This window comes from Helicoverpa armigera, chromosome 22, assembly GCF_030705265.1.
Source record: "Helicoverpa armigera isolate CAAS_96S chromosome 22, ASM3070526v1, whole genome shotgun sequence".
Taxonomy (NCBI): domain Eukaryota; kingdom Metazoa; phylum Arthropoda; class Insecta; order Lepidoptera; family Noctuidae; genus Helicoverpa; species Helicoverpa armigera.
In genome coordinates, this window is record NC_087141.1 from 1,881,103 (window position 1) to 1,907,204 (window position 26,102).

Here is a 26,102-nt window from a genome sequence, read left to right on the forward strand (position 1 = left end):
TTATGTATTATTTTTAAACGCATACTACATATACCTGCCATCAGTACCATGTGCATTTGTTTTTTAGTTTTTGGGACACAAAAATACCCAATTAAATCCAAAGAAACTTGCGTAAAGCTGCGAGCGCAGCGAGCGCGAAATTTTTTTAGTTTAGGGGCACAAAAGTACCCAAAGCAGTAAAAAGACACCACTGTAAATTCTTCAAAAGCCGCGAGCGTAGCGACCGCGAAATTTTAGAGTTTAGGGATACAAAAGTACCATAAGGCAGTTAAAAGAAAGCACTGCAAAGTTTTGTAAAGCCGCGAGCGTAGCGAGCGCGAAATTTTTAAAGTTTTGGGTCTCAAAAGTACCCAAAGCAGTTAAAAGAAAGCACTGCAAATCTTGGAAAACCCGCGAGCGTACCTAGCTTGCGCGAAATTTTTTAAGTTACAGGACACAAAAGTACCCAAACCAGTTAAAAGAAAATAGTGCAAATTGGAATGGCCGCGAGCGTAGCGAGCGCGAAATATTTTGAGTTATGGGACACAAAAGTACTCGAAGTAGTTAAAAGAATGCAGTGTAAAGTGGAAAACCCGCGAGCGTAGCGAGCGCGAAATTTTTTGAGTTTTGGGTCACAAAAGTAAGCGCAGAATAAATTGAATGGTCCCTTTTGCCCGCGCCATCCTGGTCGTGCAGATATGTGCCGACCGAGATGGCACCCCCTTAGACGTGGTACCCGGGGCGGACCGCCCCCTCCGCCCCCCCCTTACGCCGCTACTGTATGTTCTCTTTCAGGCTCAGTACTATGTATTCCATAATATACTGTTTTTAAATTATTAAAGATTTGAGTTTAATTATTAAAGAGATTTTTTTAATTTTGCATTTTTAAAACAATGGCCGTTTATGTCATTGCTATAACTTGGTATTTGAGCATAGTTATATAACACCTTTTTTTTTTTCGACGTCAAAAATCGTCAAATGACCCCTCCCGCTGTGGGTTAGCAACGGTGAGGGAGTGTCAGACTCTTACTGACTAAAAACCGTCGTGTTCCGTCATAGGCCTTTTATGTACCAGGGCCGCGGTATCTCTTTCGAACAACCCGCAGCCCTAGTTATATAACACCTCACCCCTACTACTAAGTAGGTACACAACAGAATTAAGAAATGATTACCTCATGATATAAAAATGTCCTTTATGTAGGACTAATTTAGTTCAATTAATTTAACGTATCCTTATATCCTTAAGTTATTATTATATGAGTGTGTCTGCCACACCCCCTTTAACACAAGTGAGCAATATGACAATTCATCATTAATGACAACAAATTATTTTCGTTCAAATAATAGCACTAAACAAACAATTTAATTGTCACCTCACTAAATAATTAAGTTTAATTAATGATCTTTCATTTCCAAGAAAATTTTGTTAGCGGATAGTTAAAAGTATTCAATCCTATTGTTTTTTTTTATTATTAACAGTTAAGTATAATTCTCGCCAAACATTTTGGCGTAATGGAACATTGCGCGGATCGTTAGCCAGTTTTAGGAGGAAAGATGTAGGCTATATGCGTGTACTTGAAATATTGAGGACCCCTAATTTCCATAAACTCTACACGAATAAATATGTTCGTACTACACAACTTATCCTGGCTAGTCAATAAAAATCCTATTTCTTATCCTTCGCTTTCGAATCTTCGTCTTTGGTAAATAAAGACGAGTCTTTTGATCAGACTTAAGATTACATAACTTGATTAATTATGTGACAATATTTTCTATTACTTAAGTTCTGTAACTGTAGCTGAGCAGATCCTTTTGAAGCAACCAGTAAGGTAACTATTAGGTGCTTTATAAACCACATCAAACTATCGGACGACAGTCTGCAGTATACGTAGACCTTTCTATTACTTTTTGATGAAAAATCTTGAAATGACCCCACCCGCTGCGTGCGGGTGAGCGTGAGGGTCAGACTTACTGACTAAAACCCATCAAGTTCATTCTTAAGCCCATTATGAACAAGGACCGTATATTACGTTTAGAAAGGAAACTACACATTATTCCCTAGGTCCTCGAGATGAGTGCCTTCCCCGACACGGAGTGCGTAGTAACGGGCACTCTGAGCATGATGCTAAGGATGTCTCAGATTGCTGGAGTGGCTCCCCTCAGCTTCAGGAGAACGCACGGCGGCTGGTACATACGTACCTCACGAGCTGCCAACTGCTACGGGAAGGCGCTGTCTTTCTGTTTGTGTGAGTTATGTGCTCTTCAGGCTTCTTTTGAATTCTGAGTTTTATATACTGTGTGTCAAACGTGCGGCTTGTCGAGCACTTACCGTCGCCGCACAGTTGCCACGGCTCTCGTTTTATTTGTGGTTTAGTAAATGCGTCGTTGCCACACTGCAGCCGCATTGACACGGACTGTGCAATTTCAAAGAATCCTGAAACAAGGAAATACATAATAATTCACACATCACCAGAAGCAGAAGTGTTCACAACTACGAATACGTTTTTATAAAATTAGATACCATTACTTGGGCTTACTTGTTTATATGCCTTTTAAATTGGTGTTATTAGATAATGTTCTAAAGCTTTTGACTAAAGTAATCCAGTCTTTGATTTACTTAATTAGCTTCCAAGATTTTTCGCTTTCCCAAAAAGACCGTTATATAACTCGGAAACTTTCCACTATAGAAATATAAGTTGTTGCAATTCTTCCCATAAGTGCCTCTTTCTTATATACTATGTGTATCTTAGCCACCAATGACTGAGTAAAAGTAAAGGAAAACATTTTGAGAAAACTTATGTCAGAAATCGGCAATCCGCCTTGAACAAGCGTGATGATTTACGCTCAGTCCTCTTCTGTACGAGAAGAGAGCCTGTCCTGGGCAGTGCCATTGATCGTGATGAATTTTCCAGGGTTCCTATCATCATTCACGATAGCGATCGACATATTAATCCAGCCGGAGCGCTCGTTCCGCACTCGGACCAACTCCACACGCATCGTGTGGCTAGCTGATGTGGCTACCGTGGCCATCGTCGTCTGCGCGGCTGCCTTCACCGGCATCAGCCGCATGAGGTGTCTCACGGTGTACGCGCTCAAGTTGGAGGAGGTGGGGATAAAGTGTATAAGATAAGTGTTCAGTTTTGAGTGTTCTAAATGTGTGTTTGGGTGTGTGTGAGTCAAACTCATTGTTGCGTCAATTATATTCAGGTTGCTAAAGAGAGTACGTAACGCCATTATGTCATAGAAAAATAAATATTTTTTCCTACAAGTCCATCTGAAGCTGCTCGCCCGTAAACGCCTGCCTAAATAAAAGAGACTATTTAGGGAAACTGAGGATACAAACATGTATTTGCTTTTGAACTAGCCAGATTTTACTGCAATTATTGTCCTGGTATCGTACTCAATCAAACTGTTTTCAGATAAACTTACGATTATCCTTGTTTCACGAAGAGCCCTCAAACGAGGCCAATCGCAGGCTGATCGCCGTGAGTTCCATGATCTTCGTAGTCTCCACCATTCTGGTGGACTACAGCATATTTATATACCAAGTCATCACTGAACACGGGAAAAGTAAGTACCTACATAGCAGAAAGCAGTTAGTGTTGCAGTGGAACGTCCATATACCAAAAGAACTTCTTCTTTCTGCCCTGTTCCCAAATCATTTGAAGTCGGTGCAATATGTTTTACTGTTTCATTGTTCTCTGTCAGCCGTCATACTAACATCCACAACTTCATCATCATGTCATCTTTCGAGTAACCTAACATTACTCTGGGTATGTGTGTGTGTGATATAGTTGTATTTAACTTTACCATATGTCATGTATACTAGGAGGCTTATGGGTTTTATGAATGTTTTTTTCAGTTGTAACATCATGCATGTACATATTCTACAACATATCGACAATAGTACAACAAGTCATTCTGGTGACATTCTCGGAGACCGTGACCTCTGTCCTCACCTCGTTGCAGATGTTGAACAACTGCTTGAAGAACCTGCTGCAAGAAATTTTAGACAGCTGTAAGTGAAAACATCTTTAATAGTTAGACCTGAAGTTGTATATCTTTGGCTTATCAACAAGAATTGACAAGAAGAACTCCACATGGTAGTGTAAAAATAATTCAACGCTATTTGTATGTTATCTCTTACCATAGCATTTGATATATTTGTAAGTTTTGAGCCCTTGCAGACTGCGGACTGACAGCCATTAGTGGATCCTATCGTTGATTGACAGTATTTATGAGCCCGACAAACTATACGCCGGCAAAAAGTTTGCAGTTTGCAGGAGCTCTACTTCAAACCTTATAATTATTATGTCAATTTGCAGCTGAGTTGACAAACTGTGCGCTAAACTACGACAGCTACATCAACATGCACCCCAACAGGTCAGCCATTCCTAACAAATCCATCAACAGCGTTGTTGATACCATGGCCGTATACAAAGGTATCTTCTTGGATTACTGGACTATTTTAGGTTATTAATTTATGATAGACAGCAATTTTCCTTTATCTTTTTGATGAAAACATTCCTAGAGCAAAATTCAAGCGACGGCAGGTGGTATTCGTCTGAATGGATCTTAAAAAATCAGAATGAGTTCATTAATTAGTGTGAACGAACACAGAAATATGTTCCCTATCTTTGCAGAGGACATCCTTTTCTGCATTTATAATATTCCCGTCAATTTACAGGTTATAGAAAAAGTTCAATAAAAGCAGTTCCAAGCACAATTCGACGTCTGGCATTGCTATATTGCTCTATTTGTGACGTTATACGCCTAGTAAATGATAGCCACGGATTAATCCTCGTGGCACTCATGCTATGCCTTCTACTGCATCTGGTCATCACTCCGTACCATGTCATCACTAACATCTGTGAGTTCAGTAGGCTCTTCGGGTTTATTACCACCTGGTACTTTGGCAACAATTGATTGATTTAGTTAGCTTATTTTAATTTAGACCCACGACTATTTTGTTTTTTTTTTTTCATATTTGTGTGTTTTGTTTTTCAAAAACTTCTTATCGGGTTTTATAGTTTTTAAGTCACATCTGAACGCCATCTAACTGAAGGTTTTTCTTTCATTCCTTATCATTTCAGTCAACAAAGAAAGGTCTGATCGGTCGAGTCCCCTGCTGCAATTGAACTGGGCTGTTCTTCATTTTGTCAACTTATTGCTCATTGTAGAACCGTGCCATCGAACACATGAAGAGGTATTTAACAACATCAAACAGGTATACCTTGACTGAATGCAAGTGCAACAATCGCCTGCGCTTTTCACAAATTAACCTAGCTAGCTACAAGTAATTGAATATCTAATTTTAAAGCATCTTACTATAAGTTCCCAATTAAACGTTATTATAGTTAGTTATAATTTTCGCCACCAGTAATAGTTCAATTATATCAATTATAATCTAGAGATTCGCTTATTGAAGATATAATTTTGATATAAGGCTCACACGAATAAAATCAAATTCTCCAGTAAGAAAATCAACAGATAGGTTATTCTGTAATCCACCGTTAATCTAGTCTCCCAACTTTGTGGGAGCTCTAAGCTTTATGGAATCTTCTAGATGGAGCAAACACGTCACCTGATCAGCCAGATGATCCGCTACACGCCATCAGAGCACGGCGTTCTGCTGACCGAGCTGCAGATGTTCTACCAGCACCTGATCCTCAACGAGGTGTCCTACGCACCGCTCAAGATGTTCTCATTGAATAGGTCGCTCATTGTCACGGTAAGCTGATTCTATAAGTTACTATTACAAAGCTGAAGTTTATTTGAACTAATCTCAGGTACTCCTGGTCGGAATTGATTATTTTTTTAAATTGTCCATTTATTGATAGACTTTTTTAGCAAGCTAACTTTTTTAATTATTAAAAGTGATATCTATATAAAATCGATGTACAAAAAACCTATTAAAACTTTAAAGAGTTTCGTTAAATACGTGCTGGAATGTGGGCTTGATGTTTCATGGCTGATTAAAGTTTTTTTTTTATCTGAACGTGAAATAAAATGATTCCGACGAATTGAGAATCTCCTCTTTATATTTATTTGAAGTTGGTTGATAATACAATTTTTTCTTTTACAGATTCTAGGCAGTATCACAACGTACTTGGTTGTCGTTGTTCAGCTGTAAACAACGACGTGGTAATTTTGAAACCCGAAGAAACTTATGAACAAAAATCCAAATAACCTTCTAAGCAGTCGAGCAAATATTGTATCTATTGCCAATGTGGTTGTCGGCATTACCATAGATACGGCAATCTATGATAATTTGTTATACTTACAATAAATTATGATAACACAAAAAGTTGTGTGGTTTCTGTTATTATATGAGCTTACGTGTGTATTATTTATGTATTCTCCTGTATGTGTTATAACATAATCACGATCTCCATAAAAGTCAATACAAGTTTTAACGGATTTTTCTATAAGTATGCCTAGATTTCTAGGGTCTGCCTAACACAAAACATACCTAAGCAAAATAAACACATTTCTTTCATTCAGTTTATTTCGTAACAATCAACAGTTAGGTATATGTATGTATATGTATCTGCCACTCATAATTTCGACCCAAAATTTAAGAAGATCCTTAATATAAAAGCAACTATTGACTTATAAAGGAACGTATTACCAAGCTTTAAGCTCTTCATTTTTCTTACTGTTGTGTTCTTCCAAAAGCTTTTCAGCCTCAAGTATGCGTTCTTCTATTTCTTCAGGCTTCAAATCCAAGCCAAATAAATGTTCAAATCCAAAAAATCCTTCACCGTAAGTCCTGAATAGATCAGTACTGTCATCATCTAGCTTAGAAAGAACATCTCTTTTGAAACGACCTTTTAGTCTGTTTTCATTTGTTTTTATTTTATTTTTCTTAACACCTACTTCCTTGCTGTTAAAGTCATTGTCTACAAGCCTTCTAGTAACTTTTAGTACTTTACTGCTGTCTATTTCATCCAAACCTGTCGTGACAACGTTACTATTGCCATATTCGTAAGTTACAGTCGATTCTTTTACCTCATCGGAACCCTCTGTATCTCTCTTATTCATGTTATTGAAACTATTGTCATTGACACCACATTTGGCATTTCGTTTGTCAATTTCCTTGTCATCTTCAGAATTTTCACATTCTTCTGAATTATCAAGGTCAAGGTCAAGGTTTCTGTTAAACATAGTTACGTCATTCTTCTCCAATATTTCTGGTCTTTCTTCTAATGCATCAAGTAGATATTCAAAGAGTGCTGGTATACTTTTAAATATTTGTACGTATTCGTAAGCTGGCTGTGCTTCTTCGTCGGTTTCTGAAAATATATTCAGATTTAAGAAAAGTCATATAACCTAGGTAAATATTTAAATAGATAAATAATGTCATCATTATGAGCTGCTTGAGCCCCGCAAATACGGCTAAAAGAATTGAGTCCACAAGAATAATTTATAGTACTATATACTCTTATGGTTTAGGTTCGGTTTTCCCTAATCTATGATGACTGCTTGAATACTAAAATAAACAAACTTTCAGATATTTTACCACAATGAACTCCCAATATATGAAAATAAAACACAACCACCCCTAATATCGTTTGCAATGGTTTAGGCCTCATTATTTATACCAAGACCACTAGCTGTGAACCATTCGTATGAATAACTGAACAAAAAACTATGGCATTCCGAACTGAGTCGCAATTTGTCAGGATAAGATAAAGGACTGCTTAGAAATTCAACAGTGCACTAGAGAAGGGACCTTTCTTGTAGGAGCTGTAACGGCACTAGTAAATAGTGACTGTATTTCAAGGGCTGAACTGGTGTGCCATAATACATCTTTAATTAAAGAAATTTACATTATTTTTGAGACATTTGGCCTAAATCAAAGTCCTTCATTTTATTAGCGAGAAACTCCTCTTCTAGGAACCTTCATCAGGGCGAATTCATTTTGGCGAACACCAGAATCAAGAAAAGTGTACGCTTCAGCTGAAAGCCGCCCAAATAAAGTTGAGAACGCTAATCAGATATAAGTAGGCGATTCAAGGAGATGAATATTATAATCTTCTCTTGGAAAGATAGCCTGATTCAGAATTTAGCGCCAAAAACTATTTGCTAATAATTACTTCACCAATTAAAGCAAACATTATCTGGAATTTTAATCCGTAGGCTTAACTTGATTTTCCGGAGTTATACGTATATTTTCGCATGCTCTTTGATTTATGCAGAAATAATAACCATGACCAGTTCATACATTTTGACCGATTCTCAGTAACTCGTAGCCAACCTCACTAATTTGAATACAACTGTTCTGTTAGAAATTTCTGACTTACCTATATCAAAGTTGAAATAGTATTTCTGCTCAAATTAATAAATCCCCCTTTGAATAGACAAAGTGCAACAGAACTGCAGCATGTAACGGTTAACATCGTTACATCGGTGATAAAAGTGAACATGACTCATAATTACTTAATTACGGATGAACGTTTCTTCCTAAAGTTTATTTTAGGAACTCAGAATTTTAAACTCAGTTTTAGGAAATCAGATAGGTTAGTCTCTGTGTGACTAGATCTTTTGAATTCAATTTAGATTTATAAGTAAACAGCTTTTTTTTCTTTTTTTATGGCTCCAATGAGATAGTAAAATAGTCAAATCTAATAAAACCTATTTCTTACATATTTAGACAATAGATAATGCATTTAGTATGCGCAAACTAAACCATATTAAAGTCACTACTTAGTTATGAAAGTTCTGGATATATTCTACATGTAAAATCAATATAAAAAATTGGCACAACATCCAATTTCTTTAATTTTATCATAAAAGAAATCTTCTAGTCTTTTCTTCTGATTTGATTTATTATCATATTGTTTATAGCGCTACATATCAATAATTCATATGGAATCAATTATACCGTTTCAATCACAAATACAAACAGTTCTCTGAATCATTACTGATTCGTGTATTTTAAGCAAATATAGTTGTTTTTATTTCTATAATGCCTGAATAATGCCTGAATAATGCAGGCTTTTTTCATTTGCTGTCTATTTTGAAATGTTTTTTAACTCTTTTACAGTAAAAGTGACAAATATTTGCATTTCAGTGTGTAAATTTTATCTTGTTAACTTACCAAATATTTGTTTTTAAATATGTTTTGAATTATTATTAAACACAATGTAGATTGGATGCTGAATATGTGAAAGAATTGAAAAGGATATAAATATATGAATTATTATTGTAATGCTGAAGAATAGCTTGCTTGCTTGAACGCAATAATCTCAGGGATCAGTGGTCCAATTTGAAAAAATCTTTCATTGTTTAAATATTTAATATCTATAATTTATTAATGTTTATATTTATGTTTATTGCTACATCAATTCGTTTCAAAAACCATTTATTTAATTTGATATTTAAAATTTTAATTTTATATTTAATTTTGAGATAAACCAAAAACCCGACTGTAACAACAATTTTTGTGGGAAAACGACTAAACCTTGTAACGTAGTACTTCTATAGTGAAATCGTAAGGGCAATGGCATTTCCATGTACACGTCTGTCAATATGAGAGCTATAAATTAATATTACATTATTTGTTTAGCTAAAACTGTTTACTCGAACAAGATTTAGAGGCGTCTGACTTGACGCGTTTGTAGCGGGCGGCCGAATATACATACAACTGTTGTTTTTCTTAAGAGAAATGAGCGTTCTTCGAACAATTAGTTTGGTATTAATTGTTTTTGAAAAGGAGGGTTTATTAGTAACAAACAATATATTTGTTTTTGAGATTTTGTGTGAATGAGAAGTGTTTTAGCTATGACATACTTACACTTAGACACACCCTTTTTCTACTCCCCTGGCAATATTGGAAGAGCGATTTGTATGAAAGAACAGGCAATATGAACTACATTACGACTTACTTTAATCTTACCACAGATATAGTCACTCCAAAAACCAAAGCGACAGTATGTCGACAACTTCAATTATATTATTTGTCGTATAAAAAAACGTTAATCTTTCCAAATGCAGCTGAGAATGAAACTCATCGAAACTAAACTTCATCATCAGCCTATCGCAGTCCACTGCTGGACATAGGCCTCTCCAAGTGCACGCCACTGACATCGATTTTCGGCTGCTCGCATCCAGCTCCTGCCAAAACTAACCTTACCTATATCTTAAAGTAGGTATACTTATAACTCATTTACTGCTACGTAATATCGAATCATCGTATTGCAATATTGTATGTTTGTGACGCTTTTAGTAAATCGTGTGAGTGATCGCATATGTTTTATGAGCAATGCAACGGGAACGCATTCAAATGCACCGTCGAGGAATTGTAATGAAAGAGTGCACCAGTTGATTCATCTATACCTACTAATATTATAAAGAGGAAAACTTTGTTTGTTTGTGTGTTTGGTTGTAATGGATAAACTCAAAAACTACTGGACCGATTTTAAATATTCTTCACCATTAGAAAGCTATATTATCTGCGAGTAACATAGGCTATATTTTATCCAGGTGCGGGCAGTAGCTCCCACGGGACGCGGCTGAAACCGCGGGAAAACGGCTAGTCTTGAATAAAATGTAAAATCTGACTAAGCTATTGCAAACCATACCTGGTAATTGTTATTTTATTGGATCCAAAAATAAAGAATAAGCAATATATTTTCGCAGCACATAGCATACCATTTTCTCAGCTATGTTTTCGTCGGCTTCTAGACTAACCTTAAACAGCTGTGAAGCAGTGTGCCACATGCAGCGACTGCCTATCTGACCTCCTCAATTCAGTTACCCTTAGTTAAGACTGGTTCTCAGACTTTCTGGCTTCTGACTACCCATACGAATGAACTTGAACTAAGGGCATGCAATGGCTTTGAAAATAAGTAAGGATAATGAGTACAGGAAGCGTTCTCATATTTAGTAAACAGATTTAGAATCCACAATCACAACAATTTGCGTCGATTACAAATGATAGCACATTATGTGCCGACCAGTGACCACATACAATTTGTGACAATTAAGTACCTAAGTTGCTGCGATTTTCAGCATTATTCCGATCGTTAGGTATCTATAGTAATATACTAAATGTTCCACGTGGTTTCACCTGCGCCCCGATATACGTATTTTAAATCTTGTAACTTTTACTTTATTTAAATTGTAAGTGTAATGAGTAAATAAATGAATGAATAAAGATGTACCGAAATAAGTTACGAACTAAACGTTGAAATGATAGTTTTTGTGAAATTGTGACAGAAGGACAGACAAGGAACTACATGATACACATATGGATCAAAGCGGAACAGCCTTAAATAGTCAACTAATTAATTTGATCATACATAACTATTTTATTAACAGCTCTATCTAGCTATGATAGTAGATATTATAATATGATTAGGTATAATATAATAGAAGCAGCAATTGTAAACAATTTTTAAATCACACTGCATGTAGCATAATTACCAGTTATTTTTTTCAAAACTAGAACAAAAATGTAAGTAAGTACACTTCTGTAAGTAGTTAGTGGTTATTCCTGTATTATTTATTTTCCATTTCAAATGAAGCTAATTTTAGGTTCTTTAAATTTTACATGTGGTATAAATACTTAACTGAATATACTAATGACAAAAAAATAGAAAATTATCATTTATGTATTATTCGTTATTGAAAAACTTCATCAATATACATTACTGAAAAACACGTGTTCGAAACAAAAACTACTTGATGAAAAATTAATAGGTACGTTACCAGGTGTAGTGTGTGACTAGGGAAGCAGTAGTCACGTGGAGTCTATTCTGCCCAAACTGATATCACACTCACGAGACTTTAGGCATGAAAAACACTATATTACTTATGCTTGATCAAAACTCTTCTAGCTATAGTTTTCCATGCGCTTAATATAGATCCATGAATTTGATCCATGAAATGTTTGCTGCCTCTGTACCAATCAAAAACTCGCTCCACATAAATAGCAGATTGACCATATTCAATGTCAGTGTATTATATTTCCATCAAAATGACGAGAGTACTACTTGCCATCGGTTTAACCGTCATCACATTTGCCTTGACGCAGTCGGCAAATACTAAAACGAGTGCAATGCCTAAGGAAGCCATGACGACCACCACTGTGGATGACCAGGATAGCAGCATTGATAACAACGCCGATGTAGATGTAATTGCTGTTATGAATGCTTGCAATGAGAGCTATCGGATTGAAATGGGTAAGCTGCCTTAGAATTATGTTGTCCTGATAACCTAATTTCACACCGTAGAGCCTCATTCTTTTTTTTATAATTTCCTTATTTACTCGACTGCCAAAGAAGGGCTGCTTTTCGCTTGAATCTTGAATGTATATAGGTAGGCATGTAATATTCGTTCTACAATAATTATTTCATTCTCATTTCAGCTTACTTGGAATCTCTTAACGAAAGTGGCAGCTTCATAGACGAAAATGATAAAACGCCTAAGGTAAGTTGGAAACTGTTTATGTACTGAACTTGGGCAAACAGATGTTTATGATTTAAATATTTATCATAGGAATAAATTATACTAAATCTGTTTCCAATAGATTGTGTAGTCGGACCAAATAACTTTGCATTTATGAAGTTAGCTAATTGATTCCTTACGCATTTGTTCAAACAAATCCTTTCGAGAAGCTTTGCTTGTCCAAAGTTGGTTGCTATCGACTTTATTATAGTCAAAACGCTACTTTCCATCCTGGATCGTTAAATGGCTAACTTCAAAAACGCAAAGTTATTTGGCGCATGTTTGGCAAAGACTGCAATTTTTTTGTTTTACTCTAGTGTTTCATCCGTTGTGTCTTCGAGAATGTTGGGATAGTATCAGAAGACGGTATGCAGCTGAATCCAGCGAGGGCAGCCGTCATATTCGCGGGACAACGGAATGGCAAGCCTATGGACGATATCGGAGACATGACTGCTCTTTGCGCAGCTGACCGACGTAAGTTTATGATACCCTAGTCTTGCAATAGCTGGTTTAAAACTAGCGTAGGCTGTTTAATTGATATGGAGTGACTTTACTAACCTGTCTATCAAAATTACAACAAAGAAAAACATAGTTAAGAAATCCTAAAAGTCTGAAGTTGCCGATCCGTTGCCGTGATAATTCATTCTTTTATTCCTTCTCCGTATGAGAAGAGGCCTGTGACTTGCAGTGGAACAAAATGCAATAGGAAGAATGATTAAAATGACCATTATCTTTTTACGAAATGTGTCAATTCGATTTTATGGAACAAACTTTTTTTGTTTTTTTTCAGAGGAAACCTGCCCCTGCGACAGAGCCTACAAGTTTATCAGATGTTTGATGTCGATGGAGATAGAGAGATATGAAAAGTCCTAATACAAAAGTTTGATACCTCCTCAAGACTTATACCGGCCTAGTAACATTTAATGATTGTGAAACTTAATAATCTTCTAGATATTAGTCGATCTGATTAAAACAAGTTATAAGTAACTTAATTTGTTATTTTATTAATTCTCTTACTTCTTGTAAAAACAATTTCAAATTCTTGTAAATATTGTACTTATCACCATTCCATTAGGCCTCGAAGATGGACTTTAATCAATTGAATAATATACAGGTATGTTAACAAAATGTAATAAAGGAGGGGTGAAGAAATCAGTAAGTATTAAAAGACAAAAATAAATAATAAACTCTTTAATTCATACAAACATGAAGACTAGAACACTTACAACTATCAGATCTTTGTGATTTAAATACGGATAAGTGATAAATAATAATAAATTAACGCGATTTAGCTCCGAACCAGTTCTGGAAAACTCCTCCCAGCCAACCGTTTTGTGGCTCTCTGGAAATTAAAGTTGACCAATTAATTAACACTCTGGCATTATATTCTATGGCAACACTCGTTTTACCCCGCGGTTTTGAAAATGGTTTAATGTAAACCCCTATCAAACTAATAAAAAGGTACCTGATAGCAATATTTTTAAATCAAGCCAAACGCTTAGTGCAGTTAGGCAAACAAGCAAACCGATTAACTTAGGTATTAATTAATATTTGTGTAGATAGATGAAGCCAAATGTGTACGAATATATTTAATTGAGGCAATTTGCTTATTCATTTGCAAATTGAGAGATAAGCAGATACTATTAACTAGCTAATTGCCAGTGCCTATCGTTTTATAATTTGATATCATTAAACCCTCGGTGAGTTCATTTATAATAATGAACATTTTTTCTTATTTATATCTTCAATACTTAACTTGGTAAAGGTGCAACTTAACTACGTATAAGGTGCAATTAGTGCAACTTAAGTACTTGTGCAGGTTTAAGTATTTATCAATCTGTTTTATATACCTGGCTCTTAGTTCCACTTACTCTTTCTTACAGTTGTACATAAGGTTGACTTTCTTAACGTCACCGCGACTTAGTCCCTCTCGCTGTCCGAGTTTCACGCCTCCAACCTGGAAATATCCGAAGAAAAAATTACTCTTCGGAAATAGACACTTAGTTAGCAAACTATTACCAAAATATTTTAAAGTGATGTGCTGTAGTACGTCTGTCTGTCTGTTGGCAAAAAACTAAACAAACAAACACTGCTTGCATTTTAATCTCGTCATCGTCACAACCTGACTGCGTCCACTGGACAAAGGCCTCCCTAAGCTGAGGGGATTTGCCCATACTCACGGGCGGATTTTTAAGCGGATTTTTTTATATACAGCTTGATCCTCGAAGAAGACCGTATAATGACTGCAAAACCTCGGAACATTACTATACATAATATTACCAAAACCACCAAAACGTAATGTTCCGAGCAACGAACTCTCATTTATGCTATGGTTAGGTGCAGGGCACTCAAAAGGTATGTGGTATTTCGTACACCATACCCTGGGCTCGATGGTCTTCTGCTGGTTCTTGGAGAAGGCGTACTCGGAGTAGTGCATCACGCTGTTGTAGTCGTACGGCACGCTGAAGTCATTCGTCTGCTTCTTGGTCGCCTTCCTGAAGTTGCTCTCAGAACCTGCAAGATTAAGAATAATGAAGAATCATTTAATACTGTTTCTTGTGGCTGTAAAAGTATCCTATATGATGATGATGTCCTCCTAGCCGATTATCGGCTACGGCAGCTGTTCTCATGTAAGGAGATTAGCCAACTACGCAGGACATATTCCTTAACTCTCATAACCCGATGGGACGGTAATCCGACACGACCGGAGAGAGATCAGGCGCAGGACCGACATTGACATCCTATATGAAATTGTAAAGCAACATGTTGGCAAACGTTGATAACGCCACTACCGTACCCTGAGTACCGGATTCAGGCTGAAATTGGTAGAAGATGACGGTGTTTCTCGTAAAGCCGGCGTACCCGAATATAATGGTACTCAGTACATATCGTTGTTATAATTGCACGTAAAACACAGTCGGTGGTTGTGGAAAAAGAAATGACCTGATGCTAGGGCTTCTTCGACACGCAGCCTGGAGCCTGCAGGTTCACTCACCAGGTTTGATGTTATTGTAGCGAACAGTAACGAAGTCGTCGCGCTCGGGGCGGCTCTGCTCGTGCATGAAGCCGACGGCGTGCAGCAGCTCGTGCAGCACCGTGCCCTTCTTCGACACGCAGCCTGGAGACTGCAGGTTCACTCACCAGGCTTGATGTTATTGTAGCGCACAGTAACGAAGTCGTCGCGCTCGGGGCGGCTCTGCTCGTGCATGAAGCCGACGGCGTGCAGCAGCTCGTGCAGCACCGTGCCCTTCTTCGACACGCAGCCGGGAGACTGCAGGTTCACTTCTTGACGACCACCTAGGAAGAAAGTCTTCTCTTAATCATCGTCATCTTTTGCCTAGCCTTTTGCTGGACTATGTTAGGGTCGGCTTCCAGTCTTAACCGGATGCCTCAGTTGTCTAACCAATTGATTTTTTGCCATAAAAAAATACGTTTCTTTAAAACGACGTCAGGATTAATTGTGTAACCTCTTTTTTGTAAGATTCACTATATGCATGAATTAGTTGTTCATTATATTTGAATGTTCCTAGTATAATAAGAAGTCTCTACACATGTAATAATTACTCCCTATTGTATTGAGCAACTGTGATAATAAAAGCTTACGTACCAATTCTACCAACACTAGACCAGCAGCCAGTGTTCTTGCTCTGTATGGTGATGTAGTCCTTCTGTCCGTTGTAGGGCACGAAGCGTAGGCAAGTCAGTCTGTGGTAGTCAGCTATCGCCCTCAGAATGGTCTCACGCTGTTCCGAGCCTGGGAAAATATAAAATAACTATCTAACTGTTTATCTAAGTTTTACCTACGTCCTGAGGGAGCGGATACAAAAAAGCCTCTAATCTAAATCTTCATATCAAAATGTTCTATCCAGTTGCGTTTACAGAACCCGTGAAAGGTAAACGGTGAGAAGTCGAAAGATATACCACAAATAATCTTTAAAATGCCTTCACACAGAGACATATTCACGATTGTTTGTACCAATTTAGTTATTCTAGAAATTGTAATACGTACTGAAATATCCCTCAATGACATAAGGGATGTGTCCCTGCGGCCAGCGTAACACCTCCTCCCTGACGCCGTTCCTCCCTTGTGGAGGAGGCATGAGGATGTCCCCCTCCGCGTAATCCCCAACCTCCTCCGGGTTCATGAGAGAGGACTCCGACCAGTTGGCTAGTGCGTAACCTGGAAATTGTGGAGACGTGATAATGATAACATTTAATTTTGGGAACCACCTACCTAATCAATACTACGATGTGCAATTCTTTGCGACGAATGAAAGTTGGAAAACAAATACATTTATTTCTTTATCTTTTATTCCTGTGGTTTTGTCTCAAAGCTCCAACATAATTATAATTATGTTAAATAAATTAAAAATCTTGTAATTTTCTTATCGAAGTTACTACTTCATCAAGTATTTGAAATACAGTGAAAAAAAAGCATTAACGATAAGGAAAAAAGTTGACGAAATAGTTTGGCAATACCGTGGTACATTAACACGATTAGGATATCATGAATGTAAGGAAGTGTGCTGTCAGCCTGGTTACTTTTCGTCAAGTTTATTATCGAAGCTTGACACGACGTGTCATGTTTATCGGGAAACATGACAGCCGATGCATCTCGTCCTGTATCGAGTTGCATTCATTAATTATTTATTATTTCCTCGCATTTTCCTTTATTTTTGTACTTTGTTTGAAAGTGTGCTCTATGTGGAGTTGTGCAATGTTTCAGTTATAAGTTTAAGATAAGGTAAGATTTATTATAAGAATAAGAAATAATATTTACATAATATTTACATTAATTTTAAAAATTAAAAATAAACTTATATATACAACTTAAAACTAATACATAGCATCAAAAAATTGCTCCTCATCGCTGTCACCGGGTAATGTACCCAGAAAGCTGGCAGCATTGCCGATACGATTACAGATAAGGTAAGATAAAGCTACTTTTAATAAATGAATGTTAATTTGTTTTATATTCAAAACCCGAAGCTACGTTCCTTAAGCTCAAATAATTAACACACCAATAAATAAACACAATGCAATAAACTTTTAAGATTAATAAAACTTCCAAGTGAGCTGAGAATCGTGAAAATTGCAGTTTCGAAACATTATAATAATTGATGGAACTTCATAAGAATGCGTTTTCCACCCCTTTAATTAGAGTAGGTAGTGGTAACTATACATTGTATGGAAAATGAAAAAGTAACGTTGATGTAATAATTGAAAAAATTAAAATGAATTACTGTGATGCATAAATATAAGTAAAGAAAAATATTTGAATATGATAAGTATTTTTTATGCAAGAATTAAAATTAATTACTCACCGCTTTCATTCTTCGGTAGTCCGTAAGCTTCGGGTCCCAAACTGGACACGTCTATCGTTTGACTTCCATAAATACTGTTTTCTTCTATATCGTCATATAAAAAATCTATTAAATTATAATATCCCCCGCCTGCTCGTTGGGGCAGAGCATTATTTCTACTAATTAAAGTTATAAATAAAATGTAAAGTAAAGAATTCATTTTTACTATTTTTTGGCAAAAACCCCTAAGTTAACTTTATTTTAAGTATATTTTAAGTAACTTATTTATATTTTAGTTTTATTTTTAAATATTTCCCTTTTATTTTTCCAAAGTCTTGTTTAAGTAAAAGGACTAGGCGATCAGAAGCCAGCAGTAGGTATGTGAAGAGAATTCGTGAGCCGCGCGTTTTATAAAGGTGTCGCGAAGACCAGTCATAGGGTAAACACAAGCGAACAAGGTTCATTACTCCGAACTTCCTGATAAAGGATGTATACGAAAATATGTAGCTAATCGATAAGAAAAGCCTTGAATGCTATTTGATTTCCATTTTAAGTTTATTTTGGTAGTTTTTATTATGAAATTTATTATCTTCCGCTGCTTCCTGACATTGTTATGTAAATATTTTGTAGGAACTACGATTGCTATGTTATAAAATAATTTGCTCACGATGAATCTGATTAGACGAGAAACAAACCAATTGTTTAAAAGAAAAAATAACATGATCCAAGAAAAAGATTTTCAGAACCGGTTTTACGTTTTACTGTTACAATTAACAAGTAATTCAGTTGATGGTTGTAATATTTTTTATCTACAACATCCGTTTCCGTTACACTGAGGAAATGACATGAAGAACTGAAAACATGGATGACGAAGCGGACAGCTCCTCATGAATTTTTTTTCTTGCTCTTACATATTTGAGCAAGATTTTTACTTGCTCGTCTGATAGATAGTACCTATATGCATCAAATAGAGAAAGGTAAATTTTATTCTGGTTAACAAAATGACTTAAGAGAAATAGAGCTCATACAGATGGGCAAGAAATATCCTAGATGATGTTTTGTAGTCACATGTTTAGGGTCCTTTTCGAATGATACAGGTAGCGAAAGAGATCTTACAATATCTCTAACAATTAATTCATTACATCCCCTTTTTTAAAGGTTACCATACAGTGAAGTTGTTATGTTTATGTGTATCTTGTTGTCTTAATCTCGAGTAAGTAGGAAGAGACCTATACTGTCTCCGGCACATTTTAAACATGACTTTTCAAAGACGTCTCATGTTCGATTCGAATAACCGAATGTCAATTAGAAAATAAAGAAAGATATTCACAGCTAGCTCGGTGAAGAACTCAATATCACATATGATCGGCATTGGAAAATAGGGTCACCCCTGTGTAATCAAATCTTGCAATTATGTAGAGATATCTGGAGTACTACAAGTGTATTTTCTAGTTGATATTCTTAACTAATATCTCATGGTTGGGACATTTTTGTGGCATTAAGGAATGATCTTCGTATTCTACATGCCAACTTTAGGCAAAGGCTTTTAACGCAAATACAAATAAAGACCAAACCGCTACTGCATCTATCATTTAATATGTCAATATAGACCTCGAAATGTAAAATAAACCGATAAACATACAAACATTATATCCCAAAACCGCAGACAAAATGGAAAGTTTTGAGCATCTCCGATTCATGACTCAAAAGCTGACCTCTAGCATTATCAGAATGTGTATGATTCCGATTAACTACGATCAACGTACAGCATCTACCTTGACATAGCCATTGGCCTAGAGATCTGCGCTTGATTCGCGTCAGCAAATGTGTCAGGTTTGTTAGCCATCAGTTCGTTGACACACGAGGACTTCTTTAACTTCTTATCTCCTGGTAGGCGGAAGGATTTCTTCAGACACGAGTAACCTCCACATTAAGGAAACATCATATTTTCCATAAACATGTCATTTGTTTTTTGAGTCATATCGCATCACAATTGTTTAACATTTCGTATCTTAATAAAAAATGACATAAGTTATTTGTTTTTCCTTGTTAACTTAATCCATAATAGCTTTGAGGTGCGAAATATGAATAAATATTACAATATTATCCGCTTATTTGTCTAGATATGATTTATTGGCGCGAAGTTGCATCGAAACGACCTTATTTATTGGACATCTAATAAATTTTGTTTGTTTGTTATGCGTAATTTGTGGACCCGTGGAATCCCTTGACCCATTCTAGATTTTTCTACTGCTTGAATAAAACATGGATGCGAACATCAACCCTATTTTATCAGCAACAATTGTAAAAGTGCACTTCAGAATTTTATTCGAACGTTTCCATAACTTTATTGTTAGGCTTTATAAGGCTTTATTAACAATCAAATGAATCGACCTAAGAAGTTTAGATAAAATGGTTTGAAAATTCAGTTTCAAGTCTTTTAGATTGGTCAATCACATTATCGTCAGGGTATTTACTGGGCACTGTTGTAGTAGGATTTTTTTAATGAATTTTCAACTTCTGATGTTACTCATTCGCTGATCATCTCCACGTAGCTAAACACTTCAACTAGGAATACCAAATTATAAGCTACTTCCTCTAGCAGATTGTATAAATAAATTTTCAAAGCTGCGTCAACCATTTCCCGAATCAGGCGCCGACCAAACCGCAATCGGAAACTAATCTGTCGATAATGTATTTCCAAACTTGAAATAAAGTAAACACAATATAAACAATACAAAGAAAAAAACAAATGACATATCCAAAACCGCAGGGAGCCGAGAGATCGGAACTGAGTGCGGAAATGTCGTCTTAATAGACGCATTTGTTATACTGGATACTCCTAAAATGGCATCTGATTCATAACACCAAGGCCCAAGTTCACCGACAACCTAAACGTCAGTTTTCTTAAAACATCTGCTTACTAAGAATTTTCCCGTTCAATTTTAACACGCTTATAGTAGCTTCACTTCTAACTATGTATGTAAGAAAATCTTGGAATCTTAATTTGATCCACTTCCCGGTCTTGGCTTAGGATGAAATTTTGCACACGCTCTGAGTTCTGGTCACAATACATGACTAGCTTGTTTTTTTTTTCAAACTAAACGGTTGTTTTAAGGAATCTGAAGTTTATATTGTCTGTGGATTTGGGCCATATAGTGTCCTTCGTGAGGTCGGCTCGGTTCGTGGAAGTGCGGGGGCGGGGAGGAAGTGATCGGGGGGTGATGCGGAAGATGGTTCTCGTTCTTAATTTTTTTAAACAAATAGTAGTTTGTAGCGGGGTTGTGTGGTTGACGGTCTTGTGCGAACTTTGAACTTGACGTGGAAGCAATTTTACCTGTAAGAGATCGCTTCTAGCGATAAGACCGCCCATTGTGTCACCGACTTTAAAGTCTTTAGGTTAGTTTTTTTGTTGTATTTTAATTGGTGTAGGTACATAATAAAGAGTATATTATTATCTATCTATCCACTAAGAAGCATGCAATTTTATCTGTAATTTTCTACTCATTTTATCCGTCGGCTTAAATCGAAAGATGTTGTTAAGTACGTCTAGTTAGGTAACATTTTGTTTTAAAACTGGTATAAAAATAAGTAAGAAGTAACAAGAAGTTGTGTTATTGTCCGTGGATAATTGAGGCCTAGAAATGAACTTCCTTGAGGTCCAAATATTATTATATTCTATGTAAATCTTGAACCTAATTTCAATTCATAACTTTTGCCTATTTACCTAATAGATAAATGCAAAACAACATTCCTAAATTAGTCTTAGAACTGTAAAGTTAATCAGGCATTAAAATAGAGGCGGGTCAAACAACTTTTAATTGTTCTTCTTTAATGTGTTTTGCTATAAAACAAACTAATTACGACTTCTGTTCATTAGAACTATGCTACTTGAGGAACTATTAGAAGGCATAGGGGACCCGTATCTATGAGGTAAGGTACCTCGATTTTGGAAGAAATCAATAGAATTAGAAAAGTGATTAGTTAGTCAATAAACTTAATTGAGTAGGTGTGTACCCGTCACTAGGTGTGCTAGCCACATGATAACTACATTTCCTTCATTTGCCAACCGCAATTTTTCTTTTAAAACTCAGTAGCAACCAAAGAAGTGGATTTGAACATTTGTAATAGCACTTTGTACTGATAACTTCAAGTATAACACTTAAAAAAAAAAGAAAATTCAGAGTTACCTAGGTGTTTGTCTATCTTTCATTAAGTTTCATTCCGAATACTTATATTTATTCACTAGTTTATTCATATCTATTCCTTTTTAGTTTGATACTTACATACATACACGTCATTAATTGCTCTCAATTTTAAAGGGACACGCTAGTAGCGCCATCTGGCCACTACAAACGAGAACCTTAAGTTAAATGGGATGCAAAAAAATGTATCACTTTTTATGTTGTTGACAAAGAAAAAGTCGGCAATAGATTTAAAGAAGCTTTAACTTTAATGGAGCTTTGTGCAACTGACGGTTTGCTACCATCTCTCTCGTAGGTAGGTATTATGATAAACTTAGAAGTGCTCCCGAATATTTTATTCGCATCTTCTCATAACCCATGTTGTGTGTGTGTGTGTGTGTGTGAGTATTGAGACTTGAGCACACTGATAAATATGAAATTTCATTATTTCTGGCATGTTCTGAAATAGCACGAGTCATGTGAAGACTGAACACAAGCAAGTTAATTTTTGCCTGCATGTGTAAAAGGTATGCTTTTTAGCATATCATGAACCATTTCAAAACCTCAGATAGTTCCAGGTTAAAGACATCGTTAAGCAAAGGAAACAATAAAACAAAGCATTTTATATGTAATTTCCTGTGTATTTCTAACATATTAGTTTTATACACTACTTCTTTATTTACATGAGCATTATCGCTTCACAATATTTTTAAAATTAAAATATTTTTCTCTCTTTATTTATATTATTTATACATTTTTTATTTCACCTATTCTTAGGCAAAGTGACAAAACTTCTCGCATATCAAAAAGCATTAGAAAAAAATACTGTTTTTTTTTAATATTTTAAAAATAGAATCTACATAGGAGCGGGCCCTGGTTTACAGTTGAGCGACATAGATGGCGCTTGAAAGGCATACGCGAGATAGAGAACAGATAACAAATCACGAGATATCGTTTTATAGAGCTTACAGTATTATGAATAATGTTTATGCCAAGACTAGCGAAAACTGTCCGAAACATATTGAGGGTAAAGACATCACAGCCAATCATAACAATTTCCGAAATGGTTTTAAAATATTATATCTCCTTTATCATGTCAATATAAGAATTTACACCTATTGCCCCCTTTTCCAATATTATGTAATAGATAGGTAAAGAACAATATAATTTTGTTTAAAGTTTTAATCGATAAGGAAATTGCGTTAAGTTATTCTTACATGTATCATTAATTTAGTTCAAAGGAAGATCTTAATTTTTTATAACTACAGATTAAAAGAATTGGCCCAGTTTTTGTTAAGTATTTCCAAAGGTCGACATGTACAGTCAAGAAATAAAATTGTCCATGCAAAAATATCTCAATTAGCAAATTTTGATATTGCACTATAAGTAATTGGGTTTTTAAAGCTCGATTCGTGATAACAAGTATGTATTTTACAAAACAGTTTCTTATAACTTACATTTTTATCTTAGGGGCGTAAATAACCTTGTCGACAAAAAAAGTTTGAAAAATTAAATGCTTTTTAATTAAATTAATTAAATATGAACGCTAAAGTTTAAAAGGCATTCATAAATTAAAATAACGGATTCGAAACTGCACAGTTTAAAAGCAGAAATGTATTACACTCTTTCCCTAATTACGCCCTCGTCAATCTTTTAACATATTATGCTGTCCTAGTGACAATAAATAAATAAACTGCATCTACAGTTGTTTAACAATAACAGCTAATGTTGGCACAGGTCAAGGATAATCGTGAACCATCTACCACCAACCATCGACTCTTATTTTATCCCTTTAGTAAAAGTAAACATTGTATACAGTAACAATTGTATGCTATTCGCGATCTCAATACGTCTTAATATTAAAACTTATGTCGAATTTACCAAATAATGTATTTTTAAAACTAAATATTGCAATTATTATTATTTTGTTATTTAAAGTCTGCCATGGAAAGCTGGAACTTCGATGGTTCTGCAAGATATTGAGACCGCGAATGTATCTAGCTGTCAACATTATCTGTAGTAACAAAGGGTTGAATTTAGTACATAACATTGAGTAGAACAGACTTATAAGTTCACTTTGCGACTCGACAATTTACTATAACAATTCTCCCTTACATCAGTTAGTAGGCACACTGTGAGGACGGCCGCGAGGCCCGCGCAACCCTGGGAGACCCTCGTCCAGGTACCAGGAACACATAATAAACAAGAGCTCCAATAGTCGCACACCTAAATAAACTAAAATGAAGTAACAAATAGTGCTATTTCATCACACGGTACTGTAAATTAAAACGTTTGAGCAGGACAGCACGATAACCTAAGTGTTCCACAAGTTGGTCTGAACTTTGGGTCCCCGGGTGCAATGCCCAGTTTTATCACAAAAGGTGTTAAAGTACATATTGCATTACGCGACAAATATAAGCCACATATTTATTTATTAGCTAATTAATTCCAATATGTCCATTATTGACATTATACACAACTGTTAGAAATTGACAACACCTAAAGAGGTCTTTGTACAGAGTTTCATAACTACAGTACCTAACTGCACACATCACAGATATAGAAAAAATAAACTTTATTCCTGTTAGTTCTATACATAACAAGTACACTTTAGCCTAATTCTATATTTCACAAAGAGGGAATCTTTATATCGTATATTGAACCAGATTGACTCACTATCGTATAGCCTGGGGTTATTGCCATGACGTGATAAGCGCAGCGCTCCGACACCCAGAACGTACAGTAAATATATTCCTATATGTATACGTAATAAGACATGATTAACAACACATGGACGCATTTCGCTAAGCTAAATTATATAAAACGTGCACTTTCTCGAAGGCATCCGCTCCATTTCATATCTCGATTCTACACAAACTTGCTTCTTATATTGACTTTAAACAATAAATAAAAGTTAATAAATAATTTTTACATCCATTCAAGTTATTGTTCAATTCGATCACAATGTGAAAACTTTAACTAGTAGAAAAATATGCCGCGGATCATTGTGTTGCCGGTATCCACTATTGTCCATCACTATTTGTCACTTTGCTATCACCGTCTCTGAACTAACGACCACTATAGAATAGCAGGCATCGCATAAATACATTTTATACATTCGCGCGCTCTTAACATAAGACGCACGGTCCGCGCTCTGACACACATCGGCGGCTACTCATCTCTTTCGCACACAGCATTACAACTCGTAGTGTGATAAGGACGTCACTTTCGACGTGCCTCCGTCCACCCGTGTTATGTTTCACAAGGAATGGTTCATGGTCACATCCAGGTGAGGTAGACGTACTGTCACTGTACTTACATCGCGTTCCAAAGCTCGGTGATCATCCCGTGGCCGTCCAATGAGGTATACGTATTACTGATTTATTGCTCGAATATTTGGCAGTGTGTGGCAGTCCTGGCCATCGGTAGCACAGACTAGCAGAAGAGTTCAACTCTGAAATTCGCACGGGACACCGTGACTGCAGCTATCCGTGAGAGAAGATTGTGGAGAGCGTGTGACATCGGCTTGATGCAGCACAGCTCAAGCGCTAACCACTCGTTGACATGTTCGCACGAGAGTGTAGTGTCAAGGTACCAGGCGGGCATAGCGGGCAGGAGGCCTCACGAGGAGGGCTGGTGCGGGCGCGGCGCGGCGCCGGCGGCCGACACCACCACCACGGGCTTCACGATGGTGGTGGCGCTCAGGTACTGCGCGCTCACCGTCAGCGGCGCCACCGTGCCCTTCACCATCTGCGTCTCCACCATCTGCAAGTACATTACCAATGTGCAACTTACTGACAATAATCCGCCACATAAATTGACGGTACGATTTAGGAACGTTACCTACATTATATCGTCTTTGTTAAACAACTGCAAACCTTTCAAGCTCTGGTAAATAACTTTAATTCGACAAGAGACTTAACAGAAGTGGCTTGACCCATCATATTAGCGAATGTATGTTACGTATGCAGGCAGTCCGCCATAGAATCACACATATTTATTGCGACATTTGTCTCCGAGACATGGGCCAATACATATAACATCGACGTAAAATTGTGACTAATTTCTTCAGAATTCCGAAAAAGATGTTTCGGCCAAATCCAATCAACTTTTATTTAGATCAGAAAGAAATTGGAAACTCAAGGATGAAAGCTGAAGTATCCACAGCTCAAGGGACGTCACC

At 36.3% G+C, this 26,102-nt stretch overlaps 4 protein-coding genes across 8 annotated transcripts in view; 2 read left to right on the forward strand and 2 right to left on the reverse strand.

Moving 5' to 3' along the window:
- Positions 1 to 2,050: 2,050 nt before the first annotated feature.
- LOC110380625 (gustatory receptor for sugar taste 43a) lies at positions 2,051 to 6,112 on the forward strand. The gene is made up of 9 exons (XM_064040588.1): positions 2,051 to 2,225; positions 2,892 to 3,085; positions 3,399 to 3,549; positions 3,842 to 3,997; positions 4,305 to 4,421; positions 4,667 to 4,858; positions 5,073 to 5,185; positions 5,546 to 5,710; positions 6,065 to 6,112. Exons 1-9 carry the CDS (start codon positions 2,051 to 2,053, stop codon positions 6,110 to 6,112), a joined length of 1,311 nt encoding a protein of 436 aa, XP_063896658.1.
- A 5,829-nt stretch (positions 6,113 to 11,941) lies between these two features.
- LOC110380618 (uncharacterized) lies at positions 11,942 to 13,346 on the forward strand. Its single transcript, XM_021340645.3, has 4 exons — positions 11,942 to 12,167; positions 12,353 to 12,414; positions 12,750 to 12,906; positions 13,223 to 13,346. Exons 1-4 carry the CDS (start codon positions 11,963 to 11,965, stop codon positions 13,303 to 13,305), a joined length of 507 nt encoding a protein of 168 aa, XP_021196320.3. The 5' UTR covers positions 11,942 to 11,962; the 3' UTR covers positions 13,306 to 13,346.
- A 262-nt stretch (positions 13,347 to 13,608) lies between these two features.
- Positions 13,609 to 17,973, reverse strand: LOC110380619 (zinc metalloproteinase nas-4). The gene is made up of 7 exons (XM_064040493.1): positions 17,757 to 17,973; positions 16,442 to 16,612; positions 16,040 to 16,186; positions 15,574 to 15,729; positions 14,813 to 14,946; positions 14,304 to 14,389; positions 13,609 to 13,774 (listed from the first exon to the last, which is right to left on the reverse strand). The coding sequence occupies exons 1-7, from the start codon at positions 17,953 to 17,955 to the stop codon at positions 13,711 to 13,713; spliced, it is 957 nt and encodes a 318-aa protein (XP_063896563.1). The 5' UTR covers positions 17,956 to 17,973; the 3' UTR covers positions 13,609 to 13,710.
- Positions 17,974 to 22,539: 4,566 nt separating this feature from the next.
- The window catches only part of LOC110380620 (max-binding protein MNT), a 30,564-nt gene continuing 27,001 nt past the window's right edge, over positions 22,540 to 26,102 (reverse strand). For all 5 annotated transcript variants that reach the window (XM_021340650.3, XM_021340652.3, XM_021340648.3 and 2 more), the window contains one exon: positions 22,540 to 25,684. In XM_021340650.3, the coding sequence (XP_021196325.3) occupies positions 25,541 to 25,684 (144 nt within the window). In that variant the 3' untranslated portion in view covers positions 22,540 to 25,540. The remainder of the gene's footprint in view (positions 25,685 to 26,102) is intronic.

Bases quoted from the DNA above. Each gene is read 5' to 3' on its own strand.
- LOC110380625 (XM_064040588.1), top strand. From the start codon at position 2,051: ATGAGTGCCTTCCCCGACACGGAGTGCGTAGTAACGGGCACTCTGAGC. The intron at 2,226-2,891 runs GTGAGTTATGTG...TGAATTTTCCAG, and splicing joins GGCGCTGTCTTTCTGTTTGT to GGTTCCTATCATCATTCACG. The intron at 4,859-5,072 runs GTAGGCTCTTCG...TTATCATTTCAG, and splicing joins CACTAACATCTGTGAGTTCA to TCAACAAAGAAAGGTCTGAT.
- LOC110380618 (XM_021340645.3), top strand. From the start codon at position 11,963: ATGACGAGAGTACTACTTGCCATCGGTTTAACCGTCATCACATTTGCC. The intron at 12,415-12,749 runs GTAAGTTGGAAA...GTTTTACTCTAG, and splicing joins AAAATGATAAAACGCCTAAG to TGTTTCATCCGTTGTGTCTT. The intron at 12,907-13,222 runs GTAAGTTTATGA...GTTTTTTTTCAG, and splicing joins TCTTTGCGCAGCTGACCGAC to AGGAAACCTGCCCCTGCGAC.
- LOC110380619 (XM_064040493.1), bottom strand. From the start codon at position 17,955: ATGAATTCTTTACTTTACATTTTATTTATAACTTTAATTAGTAGAAAT. The intron at 16,613-17,756 runs GTGAGTAATTAA...CACAATTTCCAG, and splicing joins ACTACCGAAGAATGAAAGCG to GTTACGCACTAGCCAACTGG. The intron at 14,390-14,812 runs GTATGGTGTACG...GGATATTTCCAG, and splicing joins AGAAGACCATCGAGCCCAGG to GTTGGAGGCGTGAAACTCGG.